General features: G+C 42.8%; 1 protein-coding gene across 3 annotated transcripts in view; it reads right to left on the reverse strand.

Annotated features, from left to right (window-relative positions):
* Nucleotides 1–19,210, reverse strand: part of Dbx (homeobox protein Dbx) — a 35,787-nt gene that overhangs the window by 3,910 nt on the left and 12,667 nt on the right. For all 3 annotated transcript variants that reach the window (XM_034331339.2, XM_034331341.2, XM_034331342.2), the window contains 3 exons: nucleotides 10,065–11,138; nucleotides 6,679–6,888; nucleotides 5,723–6,003 (listed from right to left, as the gene is read on the reverse strand). In XM_034331339.2, the coding sequence (XP_034187230.1) occupies nucleotides 5,723–6,003; nucleotides 6,679–6,888; nucleotides 10,065–10,935 (1,362 nt within the window). In that variant the 5' untranslated portion in view covers nucleotides 10,936–11,138. The remainder of the gene's footprint in view (nucleotides 1–5,722; nucleotides 6,004–6,678; nucleotides 6,889–10,064; nucleotides 11,139–19,210) is intronic.

Raw genomic sequence — 19,210 nt, forward strand, 5'->3', positions numbered from 1 at the left:
ATTTATCGGTGAACCGCGTTCGATCGGTGTTGTTTTAATTGAAGCGACCCCTTCCACCGTCTCTGATAAATGATAGTGTTAATACGTTTACCCTTGAATCTATGCTACCACTTAATTACTTCTTTTCTATGGTTTATATCGGACTAGGAGAAATGTTACCTATGTAAAGGAAATCAGTGTCGATTACTTTAGTCGGGGAGGCTGGGAATTTGAAATTCGTCTATGTATATGTCCGGGTTATAACAGGGTACAGCTGTGGGTGGTTACGAGCTGGCACGAATGGGAAGTGATATTTCCGGACGATATGTCGTACCAGCAATACCGATGCATTCGCTCGCGACACGTGAAGATGTCTAAAGGTCGGTCTCGAGGATATCTGACAGCGCGACAACACGATTTCCGATATCTTCACAGTAATTTTCTCGTATCATTATTCAAGGAAATCTTTTGAATACAGAATTTTCCAACGACAAGAATATTCTAAGAAAATCAAAAGAATTTTCATGGAAATTTATTTCCTTTCCATGGAGTTTTCTCCTATCAGAATTTTCTAAATATAGAAAAGATTTTCCAGGAGGAAAATTAAAAGAATTTCCATGGAAATTTATTTTCTTCTATGCAACAATGTTTACGTAGAAACGAGAAACCTATGGGTGGATTACGTTCGATCGTCGGGTTATCGGCGTCGAAAGGAGACGGTGCACTTTATCCGGCAAAGTGATTAAAGTTGATTCACAAAAGGATGAATCTATATGCATACCACGGTATTGTATATTCATGGTTTCTTAGTTCGTCTGCCTTCGGGGGTAGCGATGCTTTCTCAAAGTAAAATCCATAATGCATGAAGGTCCACGGGGCTAAGCCGAACAGCTTAAGCCGTAAGATATTGCGCGACGTTATATTCATGTTATGCTCTGTAAGAGGCAGCTTTGTTTTTAATATCCGACGCAGATTGTACGCGGCTAACGTTTAGGGTAACGTTACGACCAACTATTCCCGGAGACTCGTTCAACTGTGACCCCGTTTGAAAAGTGTCGAGAAAAGATCATCGCTTTTTTATGAAATATATGTGAGAAAGTAGTTTGTGGCTGGCTGCATGGAATATTCTCGCATCTGATCAGGGTAGAAGATCGAGTAGCGAGTAAATAATGTAATGGTCCTTTAGCGGAGAACAGTGACCGATTGTTCTAGGGAAAAGCTTGTCCAAAGTAAACTCGATGCAGAAGCGTCTCTCTAATGGCTACAAATTGATTTGACCAACGGAATCTTCGGAAACCTTATATTCGTTTGAAACGCAAGCCTAATGGTCGATCTATCTAACGTGTCAGTGTCAGTTTCGTGGGAAAGAACAAACTGTTCCTCCTTTACTTGTATACCTATCCAATGAAGTATCTGGATCCTCGAGTAATCAGACAAATTTATTTGTACACATTAATTGTTAAATCTAGATCGATTTATCTTTCGACCTAAAGAAAGTGAATTATTATTTCTGAAAAATACATTTTGGGGAAATTGGAATAACAATTAGAAAAATATTTAAAGACAAATGAAGAAGTTTAAAATATTAGAATGATTCATAATTCAATTAAAGAAATAAGGATAATCGAGGGGGATGAAATTGGACTGACGACATCCTATCGTCTTAATCAAACTTCAGATTAAGGATATACTTGGTAGAAGGAGAAGCTTCCTTTTTTTTTTCAGGAACGATTAAATAGGCTGTCAGTAGCATCGAGTGCTAGCTATTCTTCGCACGATCTTTTTAATTTGCTAAATCTTCGATCGAAGGAGTAACCCTCTTATTTTGAGGATAAAGAAACGAAGAGATTGAATTAGGGTGCGCGAGGAATTCTCCTTGACACCTTCAATTTTCCTCCCTCCATTATATCAACCATTATTTAATTATTGCAAATATCATTCGAAATTAAAAATTAAAAATTATCATAGCAATCATTGAGGCCTCAAATTTTTTATAATTAAATTTAATCATTAACCAATTATAAATATATAAAATGACAAGTTTTAATGTAATTAAAATGTAATCACTCTTTACACCATGAATTAATACCGCGGCGTGAGCCTGACAGGTCTGAGAAGTTGCAAGAAGGAGGAGCATCGCGGAGCTGTCGCTTTTGATTATTAAAAAGATAACAAGCCCTCGGGACCTTCTTTACTTTTTCTTTCGCTTCCGTTCGTCCGACGGCACGGAAACGTCTTCAGCATAAAAGTGCACGGTTCTTCTTAATTCCGGCTAATTTAAGGTCGACGCGTTGATGAATCCTGCCCACGGGCAATACCGACGGTTCTGACAAGACTCATCATCCTGATAGTCTTCTGACAAAATTGAAACCTTCTCTGACATAATTAATATATTTCTTTTTCTGAATAGATATTAGGATATTTTTCGGAGAATAATTTTAAAAATATTCTGGAGGAAAATGAAAATAAATAAATTTGATATTTTATAAATAATAGTATTATAATAGTAATGTTTGTAAAATTATTTCAACTTTTTTTTACATTGATTGTTTAATATTTTTCTTAAAAAAGAATAATAAATTTAGATTGATAGAAAAAAGGGGTGACGCTGTTGAGTGTTCAATATTTTCGATAGAAACTGTCAGGATGTATCAACGGTTTGGTAGAGTCAAAGGAATCGAGAAGAACAAAGAGAGGGATATGGTAGAGGGAGGGCGAGTTCACTCACCATCACTAATTACTTTAGTCATCCCTCTTTAGCCCTCGACGTCCCTCTTAAACCCACCCTCGTCATAAACTGTAGTGAAGGCTCGAAGCTGAGTGAAACGGCAGCTTGCCTTCTCTTCTCTATCCCCCTTGCCATCGTGCTGCTTCTTAAAGTACAGACTACCCTTGGAAAAGCTTTATTATTATCATCCACCCGTACACCGCAAGTCTTTAATTAAATCTCGGGAAAGATTCATAAAACCGGTGTGATTACGAATACGAGCAAAAACGAAACTAATCGTTTAAGGGCTAGTAATGGGAAATGCGACCGTGAGGGGTGAGAAAATTGAAAATTTTTATATTTATGAATTTCCAAATTTCAAAATATAAAAATTTGAAACCCTTCCGAAATCTAATAATGAAATGTAGATAATTAGTAGATGGAGTTAGAAATCGTGTTATACAAAGATTGCAGAATATCAGGAAACTCGGCATCTGGTGTTCTCAGTCGAGTATTATATTAAGAGAAACAGAAGAGAGAAACTTGAGGGAGAAGAGAAAGCCATCATCGGACAATAATCGCTTTTATGGGTGTTCGTGTGGTGAACCGTGATATTAGATAGCAGCCAAGTGCGCAGAACCACACTCCTCAAATCGCACAACACTTCAACATACTCTCCGACAACTCGAAAACTCTTCTTTTTCCTATCTCGTTGCTACGTGAGAACAAATACAGTTGCCTTTAGAATCGAGTTTCACTCTTTCCACAACTGGGTTAATATTATTTTCAGATACTCGAAACTCTTTATTTTCAAAATTAAATTATCAAATTTCTAAATTTAAAAATCTGAAAGTTTGAAAATTAATAAATTTTCCTGACGACACGTCTGTTCAAGGTGTTAATAAAACCCAGAACCAATAATGGACAATGTCAAAAATTTAGCTGACCAATAACATTTCATCCCTTAACGATTTTATTGCAACAGCTCGTAAAGAACGTCCATAGGAATATCCGTAAAAGAAGAAGAGCTATTTGAACTTCCATGCTGGTACCATCAATTGTCGAAGAAGAAGCAGAAGAAGTATAGGGAAGGAAGAGAGAGAGAGAGGAAGCTTTTGTATGCGGATTACGAATTCGCAAGAACCGTCAATTTACTGAAACTCCAAAGTGGTATAGTTCTTGCAAGTATACGCGTACGTGTGTGCAGCAGTGTGTAGGTATGCGTGGTCCTTAGATTTTCTCGTAAAACCACGACGAGAGTGGGCCTGAACCAATGGCAGCAGAGGCATGGCGCTCGAGGTGTGAATTATACATGAGAGTATATCCTTCCGCACCCTTTCTCCCTCCCTAATTCACCCTCTTCCTCCGATTCCTCGTTTCCTCTCTCTCCATTCGACCTTTCGCTAACCAATGGTTATCTCTTACCCTTATTTGCGCCTCATTTACATACGACCATATGCTCGTACGTATGCAAAATGTATCAACCTACCGTTGATGCTCAACGAATACAAAGGGAATATTTTTCGGTTGCGAAAGATGGAGATGACTAACAGAAATGGACTTATTTTTTCAAATAATTTGGCCCAACTCCAAAAATTTGAACCCCTCATAATTTAGGATTCTAAGATTAAAAAATTATCAAGTTCTGACATTCACAAATTTTCAAATAACTAAGTTTCCAAGTTCTCAAATTCCTAAATTCCCGAGATTCCCAAATTCCTCATATTCCGAAATTCTAATATTAAAAATATTTGACAAAAATCCTACTTACACCAATGACGGTGACTACCATCCAAAATTTCTTAAAATAATTTTGTTGACTATTTGAAAACCTGTACCTTAAAAAAATGTTCCTTTACAATGAAATGATAAATGATAATTCGAAAGCAAAATGCATTCCACCAGATATTTCGAGGTGAATCAGCAAACTACGCTCATGAAATCAAATGAAACTAACTTACAGTGGCATTTTCTGGGCATCGTTTAGTTTCATTAACGTGGTTGGAGCGAAGCTTGCCTGCTAGCGACGGCGTCGGAACGGCCGGCGTACGTGTACGCTCGTTCCCAGTATATGTGTGCAGCTAATGAACTGGCATCGCCCGATTAACCCCAAACCGTGGCTATTATATGCTTCTAGCTTCATGTGCACCTATGCCACGCTCTTTCTCCTATATACGTCGATGCGACACGCTGATATCTCGCGCGATCACCTCAAGTCTGATGCTTAGAAATGATGTGAAATATTTCAGAAATTCAACGAACAATAATTCATATAATAAAAAAATTTTTCAGTAACATCAATCGGATTTGAAAAAATTCTCAGTTGACGCGGGTGGAAATTCAGAGCCTAATTAATTCATCTCTTTATATCTCGCTGGTTACTTTTGCAAACTGTTGTTTCGATGCTCGTTGATGACGCTATAATCGCGTCACCTTTATTGGAATCGCTTTCAAAGTGCTTCATTAACCGTCGTTAATGACCCAGAGAAGCGTACAGTAGTCAGAATGAAAAGGAATGAGTGGAATTAGTAAATGAGCTGTTATGAGATAGCTCAGATGTTAATTATAACAGGAACATCAAAGCATTAGTGCATTGAAAGAGCAGCGACTCTTTTGTGAAATAAATTAGGTTTCTAATTGCAGTATAAGGAAACGTACACTTCCCAGAATGAATTAGCAATTAATACGCTATTAAAATCATGAAACGCGGTATAAAGCATCATGCTGACCTTTCACGCAGCTACGATGGCAACCGGTTGATCATGACAAGCACGTAGACGTTATATGCGCGCAAATTTACCTGAAGATGACACATTTGATTACACTGTCTTGTGTAATCATTACACAAATTGATCATTTAAATTATTATAATCAGATGGGAAAATCATTCTACGTTTTTCAGTGGATATTTATGACATCATTCAATTGAAGACGTAAATTCCAAGACACAAATTTCAGTCAATATCTCAAGAAAAAATAATTTACGCTATTTGAAAATTTATAGCTTCAATTATTTATAGTAATGAGCTTTCTTACCTGAGAATCCTTGAGACCGAGTTTCTCAGCCAGCTTCTTACGGTCCGGCTTGCTGATATACTTTTGTATCTGAAACCTTTTCTCAAGGCCACGTCGTTGAAGGTCCGAGAAAACTGCCCTTCTCATCATCCCTCTGCGAGGTTTTCCACGCGCGTTTGTCGCCCATGGAAACACGAGTCCTGTGCTCGCGAAATCGCCTAAACTTCCTTGAATCGCACCTGGAAATGCTGTCCCTCCACCTGGGGCACCGGGATGATGACCTCCAGTTCCAGAACTGGCAACTGATCGTTACACGTTTCAAGGTTAACAGTGTTTACGACTTTGAGGATCGCGTTGATTTATACTACAATAATTGTAATTACAAGAAGACTAATTTGCAATACATTTTATCACAACTGTAAAAACTGCATTTGAATTATTATAAAATTGCTATAACCTTTGATGAAACGAAAATCATTTTATCAAATATTTATGAAATAATGGCTGATAGCGAGTACATCAAAGATGTATTCGATAGTAATTGAATCAAAGTCATCTAATAACGAACGGGCAATTGAATCTCCAGATCGTATCTGTACAATATTGCCAAGCTGAGCATGACAGTATTATCTGCGCCGATGATATTTGCACGCACTTGTTGCATGCGTGCATTTTGCTTGTGGCGGTGCATGTACATAATATGGTAGTGCTTTCACTGCACTTCATATGCACTCCATGTTCCATACGAGCCTACGTATAACAAGATATTCGATAAACCCGTGCCCCCGTGCACGTGCCCGCCGTTTATAGGCTTTCGCGCCATGTGCGGAAATTTCCGTTTTAAATCCCGCTCGACCGGCACCGTGTTTCCGCTTCGCGTCCAACTTGTTTAATAATAATCTTTCACTCTGGTTTCCAACGAAAATATGACGCTAATTATTATTTTTTTTTTTTTTTTTAATAATAAATAAATATACCTGTTAAATAGGGACCTCTGTAGAATAATTGCTGTAACGTGTGATGGGCATTCGGGGGTAAATGACGTTGAGGGGGTTGATGACTCGGCCTGTGATAAGGATGATAAGCGGCAGGTCTTGCAATCGGCTTTGCGATATTATAATTCGCAGAATTCTGCAGGTTTTGGAGGAACGCTGGTATCGCTTCCGGCGGAAGGCTTTGAAAATTATCTGAAAAAAGAAAAGAAATACATTTCAGTGATTAATGAAACAATCTTTGTATAGGTAATCGATAGATTTTCACGAGAATGTACAAAATTAAATAGAGGAAATATAGATGGTAAAATTCGAGGGGGTTGAAAGATATTATTTAGCGAAAGGTTGAAGCAAAGAAGGTGCGCTTTTTTCACGGACGAATTCACCGTCAAACGCCCAAGGTTCCGGATTTTCGCACGACAGAATGCTCAAGTCGTTGTATTCCTTGTGATGCATAATTCGAGCTGACACCCCCGACTAAACCCTCCTCAACAGCTCCAGGCGGAGCCCGACCTCTTGTTGACGCACGCTTCAACACCTCCAGAGTAAATACTCAGATATTTAGTGCGTGAAAACAGGTTGGATGTATTTCGTCTTTCAAGAATCGAAACGATATCGTTGCTTCTGACAGAGAACTGACAGAAATTTTGGAAAAAAGAAATTAAACAAACCTGAGTCTATCACCTGAGATACAATTAGGGTCAAAGGGATGAAAATTTATTTCACAAATCATTTTGTTCTTTGAGAAGGCAATCGTTTACGAGGTCGATACTTGGACGTATTCGCGACACATTTTTTCTCAGGTTCACCACGCCCAAGAGAAGATAAAGAAAAGGGCTGACGTGTTTGAAAATAATAAAATAATAGGATCCAGGGTAGGAGCAAGAAGGCAGAATCGAAGGACGAAGAGGAGAAAGAGAGGTTTTGCTTGTGCTTTGCGTTCATCCAGACAATGCTTTAACAATGGCCCATACACGACGTCCTATTGTGCCGGTGTACCCTATAAAATACTCATCGCCTTTTATCGTTGTTTTCGTAGCCAGCCAATAAGAGGAGGTTCCCTGGTAGAATCGCAAAGCCTGGCCAACTAATAACGGCTTAACCTCCAACGGAAACACTGAATGGGAATCGTTTTTTAAGCTGCTCCACCTCCTTCGAGCTCCCCTTAGCGACTCTTTCTCTCTAAATAAAATGCGAGGATATCTAGAACAGTGTTCGCGTGTTGTTACAGTTGTTAGAGGCTGTGCTTTTTTTTTTTTTTTTTCACAACCGGGCTTAGAGACCCTCCCTTTTCGTTTTTTCCCTTTTGGACTTGATCCGAGGTACAACATATCGGTGGTTATTCTTTGGGATTAGGGTATTTGATGCATTATTAAGTAGACACCGCTGCAGGTTTCTCCCCCCCTGATCAATGGGGAGTTGAACGATTTATGCGCGGCAGGAAACGACGTTCCTAGATCCGACCTCCTAATAGAGAAGGATGTTTGTCTTAGCGCATGGTTAGCGAGCTGACGTTCCATCCTAGTTTATCGCGTTTGACGTGTTAACAGAGTTCAAGAAACCTTATAAAGGAATTCAACCCTTTTGGTACTACGAAGGCGGGATTTTGACAAAAGAGATAGAAGTACTGAATTCAAACATGATCGAAGGAAAAAAAAATATCTGTTAAAATAAAAGAGGACCGGCTATTTCGCCATCCATCTACACGAGTCTCGCACGGTGTCACGCTCGATATCGAAAAATATCAATAATAGTGACAAACAACAAGGAGAAAAAGCGGGGAGTGGGTAGGGGTTGAATAAAAGCGTGACATTCAAGAGAGGTAGAGGGACGGAGAAGAACAGAGGGAAAGAGTGCGAGGACCTGGTAAATCGCACAACGATTGGCGAAAATGCTAAATTTAACGTCGCTCTCCCGTCAAACGCCCATCCACTCCAGACCCTCCACCTCCCTCCGTCAATCCCACCCCCCCGCTGTACCGTCACGGTATTCGCTTGCATCCGTCGATGAATTTCGAGTTTGTTGCCAATCACTTTTTCGCGCAATTATTTCACAACATTTCGACATGACGTACAAACCGAGCGAAGCGAGCGATAGTAGCAAAGGGGGGAAGGTTTTTCCAGGAGGGCTGCAGGGGGACAGCTCGCGGACGCTGGAGGGTCTATCGGAGGCGATGGATTCACACAAGAGCAGAGGGTTGGGGGGGAGGGATGTAACACATGCACGTGGCACGGTCAATGCATCCGCTATCCGACAAATGCACGAAACCCCACCTAGTATTTCGAGCGCACCAAATTTCCCCGACTAACCGTCTCTCTTTAACCTAACGCCGTTCCTCTTCTACCGGCGCATGCATGCAATCCTCCAATGTTAAATGCAACATTTGCCTCTCCACCTATCTACCTTCGTCCCCCTGATGAACCATCGACCTCCCCCCCTCTTTCCCCATACTACAACCCCCTTCTCTCCGTCTCGCTCGTTTACTCTACACGTTTATGTATTTATCGTACGTGCATGAACTTTATCGACTCGTGTCAATCACTCGTTAGTGGTAGAGAAGGGAGAGGGTTGGGAGGGGTTGAAAAAAAAAAAGAACGATAGGGATGCAGAGATTGTATGGTTGATGTACAGTATAATGATTCGAGTTTCTTTTTTCGAATGAAAAATAACTATCTGGCAAGAGGGGTTGTTGATTTTTTTTAAAACCATCTGACAAATTTGAACCCTTTGCTGAAATCTGAGTGAATATTGTAAAATTTTCGAGATATTTCACACCGATCATCGTATCTATAAATATAAATGTTTAGTAATGATCGGTCCAATTTCGCGTTGGACGTCGCTGGAATTATAGTGAATAAGGAAACGCGATAAGAGGTAGGATAATACATCACTGGGTCCTGCCGCTTGTCTAATATTATAGGCACCAATCGTAAGGGCTTAATATTGGGGTGAAGGTAAGTGGCCGACCAGCTGACGTCCTGCTCCACCCTGCACGCACGCTGCGACTCGTCTTGAGGGTGTGCGGATGAGATTTAGGGACCGACGACAGAAGTCTGCTGGCGACACTGATTTGTGGTGAGCTTTGTTTCAACACTCTAAATACTACGGGACGAATAAGATTTTTCCGACGCGTATAGCAATATTTTCATACTAACACTATAAAGTTCAATTAGCAATGATCTTGACAAATTAAAATTAAGGCTCTCTCCATGGTCCGCCGTCCAAGCATATGTTAAAAAAGTAAATTGGTAGAAGATCTTCGTTATTCTATATCTTCACCTTAATTCGTGCATAAATCTACCTTCACCCCTTTGAAAATAAATAAATCAGATTTTTTTAATCCCTTAGGGGTCCTAAGTTAAAGCAATTACCGGAATGTGGTCGCCTGTCATGATTGCCGCCTAGTATAGCGTTGACGCTGAACTTGAGCTGCGGCTTCTCCTTCTCCTGGATGGTTCTGCATGCGGGTCCTAAGCACTGCTCATCCCCGCAGGAACAGGCGGACGTTCTCTCACCTATCCTGTCGACGACACGCTCAACCGCCACCTCTCTCTCCCCTTGAATCGTCATCTCGTCGGACGTGTGGATGACGTTTCTGCATCCAAGGTCGTACCGTCTGTCCTGTAACGTGGTAACCCGTTCACCGCCCAGCATACCATCCTCCTTTTCCCTATCCCCATGAAGTCCGCCGTCCATCTCCAAGCTGGTCGGATCCTCGTCGGCGTTCGAATTGCACGAATCGACAGCGGAGTTCGATCGGTTCTCGATCCTCTCGTTACACAGCCTCTCCATCGCGCACAACCGATCAACGATTACGTGGCCGTCGATCCTCTCGTTGTCCACGTCCACGTAAGCGATATGATTCCTCTCCATCTCCTCCTTGTGCCGAAGGATTTGTATCCGATCGTTTTGACGATCGATCCTGCCGGAACCCCTCTGATGGTCCCTGCAGTCGATCATCGGATTCCCTCGATCCGAACCACGTGTACCGGAGCTGGATCGCTGATCCAGCTGGTCCTGGTTCGCGCTCGACGGCGACACCTTCTCACGAGCGATCCTCAGGTTCGCCTCGCACTCTCTTTCCCGCTGTCTAGCCACGAGACTCGCTGCCCAGTTCAAGGTCAGACTGGTTAGATCGGCACCCGGCGACGCCTTGCTCTGGAGCAGATTCTCCATTAAAAAGGGCGAGGTCATTGCACTTTGTTGCAGATTCTTCAGCATCGCCGCTGACGAAGGAAACATATCACAACCCCCTGGCTACCAACCCACACTTTAACTCACTACGGTTGGTTTATTTCTTCCTCTGATCGCACAGTGCTTCTTTTACTTTTCTTCAATAATCTGAACGATTATTGAGAGCGTTTAACTGCGATTGTAAGTCCTTTTTAATTTGTCTTTTTCCATTTGTTTTGCACTTGAATGGTTGACGATCCTACCGATACTTCCTAACGAGATACAGTCGATCATTAATTAAACCAGATAAACAACAGCGATTTTCACAATCTCGAAGATCGACGTTACATATTCCACGGTGTGACACGAACGAGACGGAAACCGGAACCGCTAACGAACTGCACTTTTGTTTCCCGCTCCATTAACACGTTTCCTCGAGTCTCGGATAGAAATTGATCTGTGAATCGGCGTATGCGATCGCACCGCATGGCATCGTTTCACTTACGATCACAAGGTCCAGCACGTGGCGGCGGTGTTTCACTGGTACGCGCGAGGGAAACTATCCGCGTAACTGTCACTGGGATACGCTGGGCTCGAGAAGGTACGTGCGATTTCGGCAGTGGAATGTCAACTGACGTGCATGCGAACCGCAGAGAGGCAGATAGAAAGAGGGATGGAAAGAGAGAGAAGGGGTGCTCGGAGTGTGGCAGCGCAACGTGAGAGCGTGCAACCCTCGAATGAAAGCCGACAAAGGCATATAGCTAGCACTCTTCCCCCCCTCTCTCCTCGTCGCCTAGATCCTCGAAACAACCCCCTTTAACGTATAGGCAGTGGCTTATGTGTACATAGAAGGGGAACGTAGTGTGTTGCCACCCCTCTGAACCTGGCGTGTATTCCCCCCCTCTCGCCCCTCTACGCCTATTTTCCTCTTAGGTGAGATAATACAGACTATAAGCCGAGCAATTCGGGGTTTGGCTCGCTCGGTAATGCCGTAATAAAATCATACTCCCATCAAACGGCGCTGCGCGGCAGACCCCCTTTAAAGGTAACGGAAGGGAGACGGAAGGCGAAAAGGGACGGAGCGAAGAAACGAGGAGTGGAGGGGTGCTGGAGGAAGCACGTACGTAGCAGGGGTGGCTCGGCAAGTGGCAAGGGAGGAAAAAAGCTAGGAGACTCGCATTCCTTTGCTCCTAACGATTGGATTTTATTTGACGAAGCCGACCAACGGTCCGTCCAATCGTCTGCTTCGGGGTAGTCCATGACCACGCCTATTCTACCCCTCTGAATCTCCACTGTTTTCTCTCTCTCCATCTTTCTTTCTTTCATCCCTTCGTTTCTCCCTCCCTCTCGGATCGTATTCCTGTATCCTTCTTCTTCTTCTTCTTCTCATCTAACCCCCGTCCTTCTCCCTCTCCTATCCGTTTCGTTCACCAGCGAGTAGGGGTTGCCAAAGCGGTACTCTCTACACCCTTATCAACATTATTATCTCTCACTACCATCAACACGAGTGGCATACGTGTGTATAGTTTTATCGGTGTGGTTTAGCTACCCTGCCGCGTCTCTCTGTTTTCCTATGACTCTATATATGTGTTCGTGCGGGGGCGTACGTGTTGTACCAGATCGTTTCGCGCAATGTGATTTTCTTATAGGTATAATTATACCAGCCGAGCCCGGCCACTTTTCTCCTGCTTAAACCGACGTATAACGATTGCGGCGTCGGCTGATAATAACGGTTATAATAATAATAATAATATTAATACCCCAGAGTCGCTGAACGAACTTGGCGACGGTCCATGATTGGCTTTCCAATTGACTAAATATGATTTCATTGATTCTACGATATCTTTCAAATATTTATTTCAATGCCTTTTTATCTTAAATAATTCTTCCTCAAATTCTGATTATTTCAATACGTGAAAAATCTTGATATAAATTTAGAATTTAGAAAATAAAAATGAATATCAATGAGACTCTCTCCATGGTCCGTCGTTCGAGGGTTAACAGACAAATCCTAATGAGGTACAATCAAACCATCATCGTCGCGAAAGAGGTACATTCGTTTCTAAGAGTACACGATACCTTAAACGATCTTGTCGAAGACACCACCCCTTCCATAACGGATCATCGAAACAGGCGAAAATAACAATATCCGTGAAGAAGGAGCGCGTAGGATCGAAGTAGAGAATATATTCTCAGCCTTAAGTAGAATCGTGTAGCAGCGAAGGGTCGTGAAAAGAGGAGGGGTGGTCCATCGACTGCCGGTTCTCCGGGCTTTTTCTTACACGATTTTCCAGCCTCTATTGCGAGCTGGACCAGCGGGGTTGCCTGGCTGCCACGTGGTGGTGGAGAGCGGTGCAACCAACGGGAGCGTACCACGAGCCACCCTTTCCTCTCGATTCGACCCCTCGCACCCCCTTGCAGAGGGTGGGATGCCACGGCCACGCCTACCCTTCGGAATCACCTCTACCTCGTCGACGTCACGACTTATCACCCTCTCAGCGTGGATGGTGGTGGTGTCGAGGGGCGGCCGGGCAGACCGAGGGGGGTGAGGCCGGCGATACTTCGAAGAAGAGGAACCAAAGGCAAAAGCGGAGAAGGAAAAAAATAATGAAATGAACATCGCGGCTTTCGCGGAGGTGGGTGGAGGAAAATCGTGGAATTATTATAAGAGTTCCGGGGTTGAGGTTGCCACGGCTTATATAAATTGGGGGCGGATTCGTAGTAATCTCACGGAAAGGGGAGCAACGGGAAAAAGATTCGTTTTCTACCAGCCGGAGATAATTATTCATTCATCCAACCAGCCCGGAATGGAATATCAAAGTTTCAAAATGGGCGAATAATAGGGTTTTTCAGCGTGAAATGTTCCTCTTTATTTTTTTTTTTTTCTTTTCTCCTAGATATACCATATCCATTGAATTATTAAATTTAAAGAATTAACCGAGATAATATAATTAATACACTTGATTTTAATTAATATACCGCAATGATACAAAAGAAGGGGTGAGTGTCAACGAGGAAAATAGAAACCTTCTAGTATTACAGAATCCTGAATATTATTTAAATTTGCATATCAAAACTTTCCTACCGTCTTACTCGAAACTTCTTTGCGCTGCTCCGAGTAATGCTAATAAGGGCAAAACGTCTCTTACGAATTGATATTTAAACTTCAAGTTCTACAACCGATGAGTTGTACGAGCGAGGATCAAATTATCCCCGTCAGCATGTAAAATACTCGCGATAATCCGGCAATTCGAGTGCGGCAGGACTTCAATATTCCCGGAAAGGAAAGATTGCGACTCGTTTGAACGAGAAAAGGGGAGACGTCAAAATGAAGGCTTCCGAATAGAATAACCTTCGATTCGACACGTTCTTCTCGTAACATAATAATTTACCAAAAATATCCCTGCGAGATACGAGGCGTCTCGCGTGAAGGATAATCGTGGGGGGAGGGCTAATAATATTATTCTGATAGGGTGCAGTTATGAGCATATGACGCCACCCGACTTATGTCTCCTCCCGTAACAGGTTGTCCATGTGTGTAATTGTATATTTTCCTCGCGCAAACGTGTGTCACGTTTATTGTTCTGCGTATCCGATACGAAGAAACGTGCATGAAATCGGCTTTATTGGATACATTCATCCCCTTGCTCAATAACGTGGCATTAAGTACGTATCAACTTCCATACGTTCTTCTAATAACTTCTTATTACCGTGTCGTTTCATAAATAATTGAAAACGAAATCAATTTCCAATACATTAATTTTCAAATTCTTAAATTATTCCAGCGAAGAGATTCTGTTTATAGAAGAGAAAAGTGAATACCGTTTGATAAGAAACGGCGAGACGGAAAACTGTGAAAGCGTGTGTAGCCTCGCGCGAGAAAGACGTATCGAGTGAGTAAGTTGTTAGGTATAGGTGGGCGGGTATATAAATTGTCACCTAGCAGTCGCACGTAGGGGCTGTCGCTACGGGTTCGAGATTGCTTTGTTTGGGATAAAGAACGGTACGAGAGGAAGTTGGTATAGAAGGATAATAAAGAAGAAGGGGGCGGACGGGAGAGAAGGGGAAAATCCGATATCTCGGTGAAATGAAAACTTTTTCTACAATACCGATGTACATCCTACGTATACATATCCTTAATACAATTCAAGACTTTCAATTTTTCTTTTACAATCCTAAATTCAACAAAGTGTAATCATTTTCTTTTTTAACCCTCGAAGGACGGACCATGGAGAGTGTCCTAATTTTAATTTAACCCAGCCTTCTAAACCAAAATTATTTTTCTTATCAAATAAATGCGTCGAATTAAAAATAAAAATGAAAAAAAATCTGGATTATTTAGTTGGATGTTCTCACGTTGAAAACATATGTTAAACGATTGTACCGTGGAACAGTGTCGTACAGGGTGGTCACGTATGTCGTTCGAAAGGAAATGTAACGAAAGAAAAAAACTATGGTTTGCCGTTTACCGGGCTGTTCTGAAAGGATCGAGCGGGGAAAGGGTGAGAAAACAATTTTCAGCTGGCTCGTGCTCGGCCTTCGAAACGGGGCGCTTACCGCCGCTCATAGACACGTTCTCGCAGTTTTTGCCTGCCTTCCGGCAGCTCGAAACGCTGCTGCTTTTAAAGAAGCTTCGCGCGTTCGCAGGCATGATTCACGCTACGAATCGCCGCCGCTTCGGAACCTTTTTCCAGTCTCCTCTGTGTTTTCACCACTCTTTTATGGAAACGTTCGCTCAGAGATTAAGGTTTTTTCAATTATTTGCAAGAGAATTTTCCCGGCGAAATGTTGTTTCAACTAGACTTGAAACGAAATTCTCTAATTAAGGCATCCTTTGATGCCAATTTTTTCTAAATTTCCAGTTTTCCATTTCCAATTTCTTAAATTTCTACGCTTGGAAATTTGAAAATTTCAAATTTATTTCCCACCCCTCTGTCCTCGTCATCTTCGGAGGAGCACACCTCCAAACGACCCAATTTACTATTAATCTAACCGAAAAGGAAACGGGTACGCGTATGAAAATGAAGGATGAAATTACAGGCTGTCCATCCTAGCTAGGCATCAAGGCGAGTTGGAAATTGTTTCGGCTGGTAGGAACCTTTCCAGTTTCCGCTGGTTGCGGGATGTGTGCGCCTTGCGTGACACTTGAACTCTCAGCCGCCACACCTCCGCCGTTGAATACATGAAATCGCGAAAAAGAGAGAGAACAGCGAGGGGAGGAGACGGAGAGACTCGAAGGGTTCGTGTTAATTAATATCACGTCACACGCGTTGCCCGGCTAAAATCTGTCTCCGCCTCCGCTTTACTAAAATACTTCTCTCTCTCTCTCTCTCTCTCGGTCGTTCGACCCCTTTTCGTACCGTGCTCCTTCCACGTTTTCCATCCCTCTCTATCCCGACAATTTGCATGCCTGTTCGCACGTACCAAGGCGAGAATCAACGGTAATCGCGGCTTCGCTTCCTCCACCGGCATTGTTCTTGCCATTTCGGCATCGTTTGACACACACACATAGGGGAACTATGATTATATGCGAACCCACTTTTGAACGTTTCATTATGCAATTTTACACAGGTGAAATTAATTAGGCTGTCGGCCGGTGCCTTGTTACAAGGTTGTTAAAGCGAAAACGATGTAAACGTTTCAGAATTCTGTCCAGTAAAACAGAATAACGATGAGATTAATAAAAAAAATAAAATAAATTGTATTTGATGATAGTTCTCGATGGTTTTCATTTTGATCGAAATCGTTCAAAATTCATAGACCGTTTGCCCGGTGTCCGTTTGATAAATGAATAAAACTATAACTAAACGATATCCCATTATGCCGCGGCTTAATTAACCCCGATACACCTCGCTCGTTCGTTGAGCATTTTATGTCTGAAAATCTCGAGGGGAATTAATTAAACGGGACGCGAACGAGCAACCGTGCGAGGGCCCGTCTCGCGTTTAGTTTCAGGCGGGAATTTAAAATGTGGTTTTTATGCCAATTACACGCTGATCGAATGAAATCCGACCGCGATGGATATAGGACGGGCCAAGTGCTAGGATGACGCGGTGTCCAGGCCTTTATCGAACAGGACACCGACGCGGGGAATTCTGTGGTCCGGTTCACAGCATCCGCGTTGACGCTTTGATCATTTGTTTCATGGCCGGGCGATGAAAGCGTCGGATGAAGGCGATGACAGCTAATGCGCCACGAGGGGCGAGCCACGGTGTTTTCACGGCGGTCAAATTCGAATTCCCTATGTCTTTCTCGCTTCTTCCTTCCTTCCGACTGTCCCTCTAACTTTAACCCCGTTCAAACGAGCCGCGACTTTAAATGACATTTCCCCGAAGCGACGAAAAACTCACCCGCGCGATTGTCCCTGACGCGGCACGAGCTGAAAACAATATTCGGAGAACCCGAACGAATTACAGGAGGAGAAAAAGAAAAATTGCAAATCGCTTTATGGAGAACTGTTGGCGTTGCGTGTGAAAAATAATAAATTTTTAAATTTGAAAAACTGAAAAGTATCATCCGCGAACAGTTTTCTCGACGCGACGATATATCTATCATCGAATCTAATAAATTTGTCGCGTATCGAAGAGTTATTATATCGAGCGGAGGGGGGAGGGGTGGAAATCGGTTGCAGAAGAGACGGTCGCCGCGCCGTGGAGAAAATCGTAGAATCAAATATCCGGCGTGCTTTCACGGTACGCTTCCCTAATTTGTATTGCGTATGGCAGCGGTGCCGAGATATTAGGGGCAGTTATCGCAACGTATTGCTCCTAATCGTTCCATCCTGGCGGTAGCTACCGTGGGTGGTGTATACGGAGAGAGATGACGCGAGCGTTAAACAGAGATCGTAGGAGAGGGCGCGCGTATAGAAGGAAGGAGAAAAGAGGGCTTACCGAGTCGAGGGGTTGGTTGCGAGCAGACGATGAACAGAGAAAAACTACCCCCGTTGACGTAGGAGTAAAAGAGACGGGGATAAAGAAAAGGGGAGAAAGAAAAGAGTAGACGAAAAGGTGGATAGAGGGAGAGAGACAGAGAAAGGAGAGAACGATCGGGGAACACAGCGTGCACTGGTGCTTTTGACAGGCCGATGAATTGAATAATCGCAAGTCGAGTCGAGGGGGTCCGCCAAATCTCAGTGCCCAATACGTCGACAGATTATAGATATAGCTACCCACATACGTATGTGTGTTACGTACACCTAGACCGTAGCGTTCGGTGTATGCGTTAGGTGAAGTGAATAGATGTAGGTGGAGGGTATACGTCGAAGCTGATCACGGATTATCAGGTTTGTGGAAACAAGTCCGCCGGAGTCGAGGGTTAACGATATTATCACGTACCGTGTGCGTACAGACACTTTGACGTTTCTCGTCGATCAGTTTGAACTTGTCGATGGCATTTCTCCCCGGTAAGCAGGGAGGCGATAGCGTTAATAAGAGCAGCGGTTTAAAAAAAAAAGAAAGAAAGAAATAAAAAAATAGGAAACGACAGGATGATGGGCTTTGAAACGCAATGTCGGTTTCACGAATTCCCTCTGTTCTTTCAATCGCTAGCGATAGGATTAATTAAATTTTCCTTTGAGAAATTAAATAACGCTCGCGCGTGTATACGCCTGTAATTAAGTGTACGGTATAATTCATGCATCACATGGTGAAATGCGTATAAATTGGATTTCCTTGATTCATTGATTCGTACAACACGAAGAAGATTCAGAAATTACGCGGTTCAACAGTTCCTAAGCTCCGAGCGGCGTCTGGCTCGCACGTGGCCTCTTCACTTTTAACCGCGCCTGTTTTGAACGTGTACCCACCGGGAGGTAACTCGGTCCCATAATAGGGCTCGATTTCTTATTGCCTACATACGTGTAGGAAATATAGGGTGCTTTGAAGTCCATCGCATGCAAACGAAAATAGGTATCGTACGAAAAAGTGGATAGGAAGCGTCGATCTAACTAAACCACCCCTGGCAGTGTCCCTTTCAGATTAAGGCAATCCAATTTCTATCTCTATAATCGCTTGAAAAATTTTAATATATCGAACACCATGTTCAATTCTTACGGTACGAGATGTAGTTCGATGAAAAATCATAAAACGTGCAAAGCCGAGTGAAAACTTTTTTTCAGAATCGAATCGAAACTGCCAGTCGAGCCGGGGTACACAGAAAAGCGATACGTTACAAGCAGTCAGGGTATGGTTTAGGTTTAGGCACTGGCTCGGCCTGGATACGTACGGAGAATGAGAATGGGTGGAAAGCAGTCAGAGAGCGAGCCGAGTCGAGCGTCTGGTGCGTTTGACGTTGATACCACGATAAGATGAAAGAGCCTCGAAGCTTATATCCGACCTATATGACT

Source organism: Osmia lignaria, chromosome 14 (assembly GCF_051020975.1).
Source record: "Osmia lignaria lignaria isolate PbOS001 chromosome 14, iyOsmLign1, whole genome shotgun sequence".
Lineage (NCBI taxonomy): Eukaryota > Metazoa > Arthropoda > Insecta > Hymenoptera > Megachilidae > Osmia > Osmia lignaria.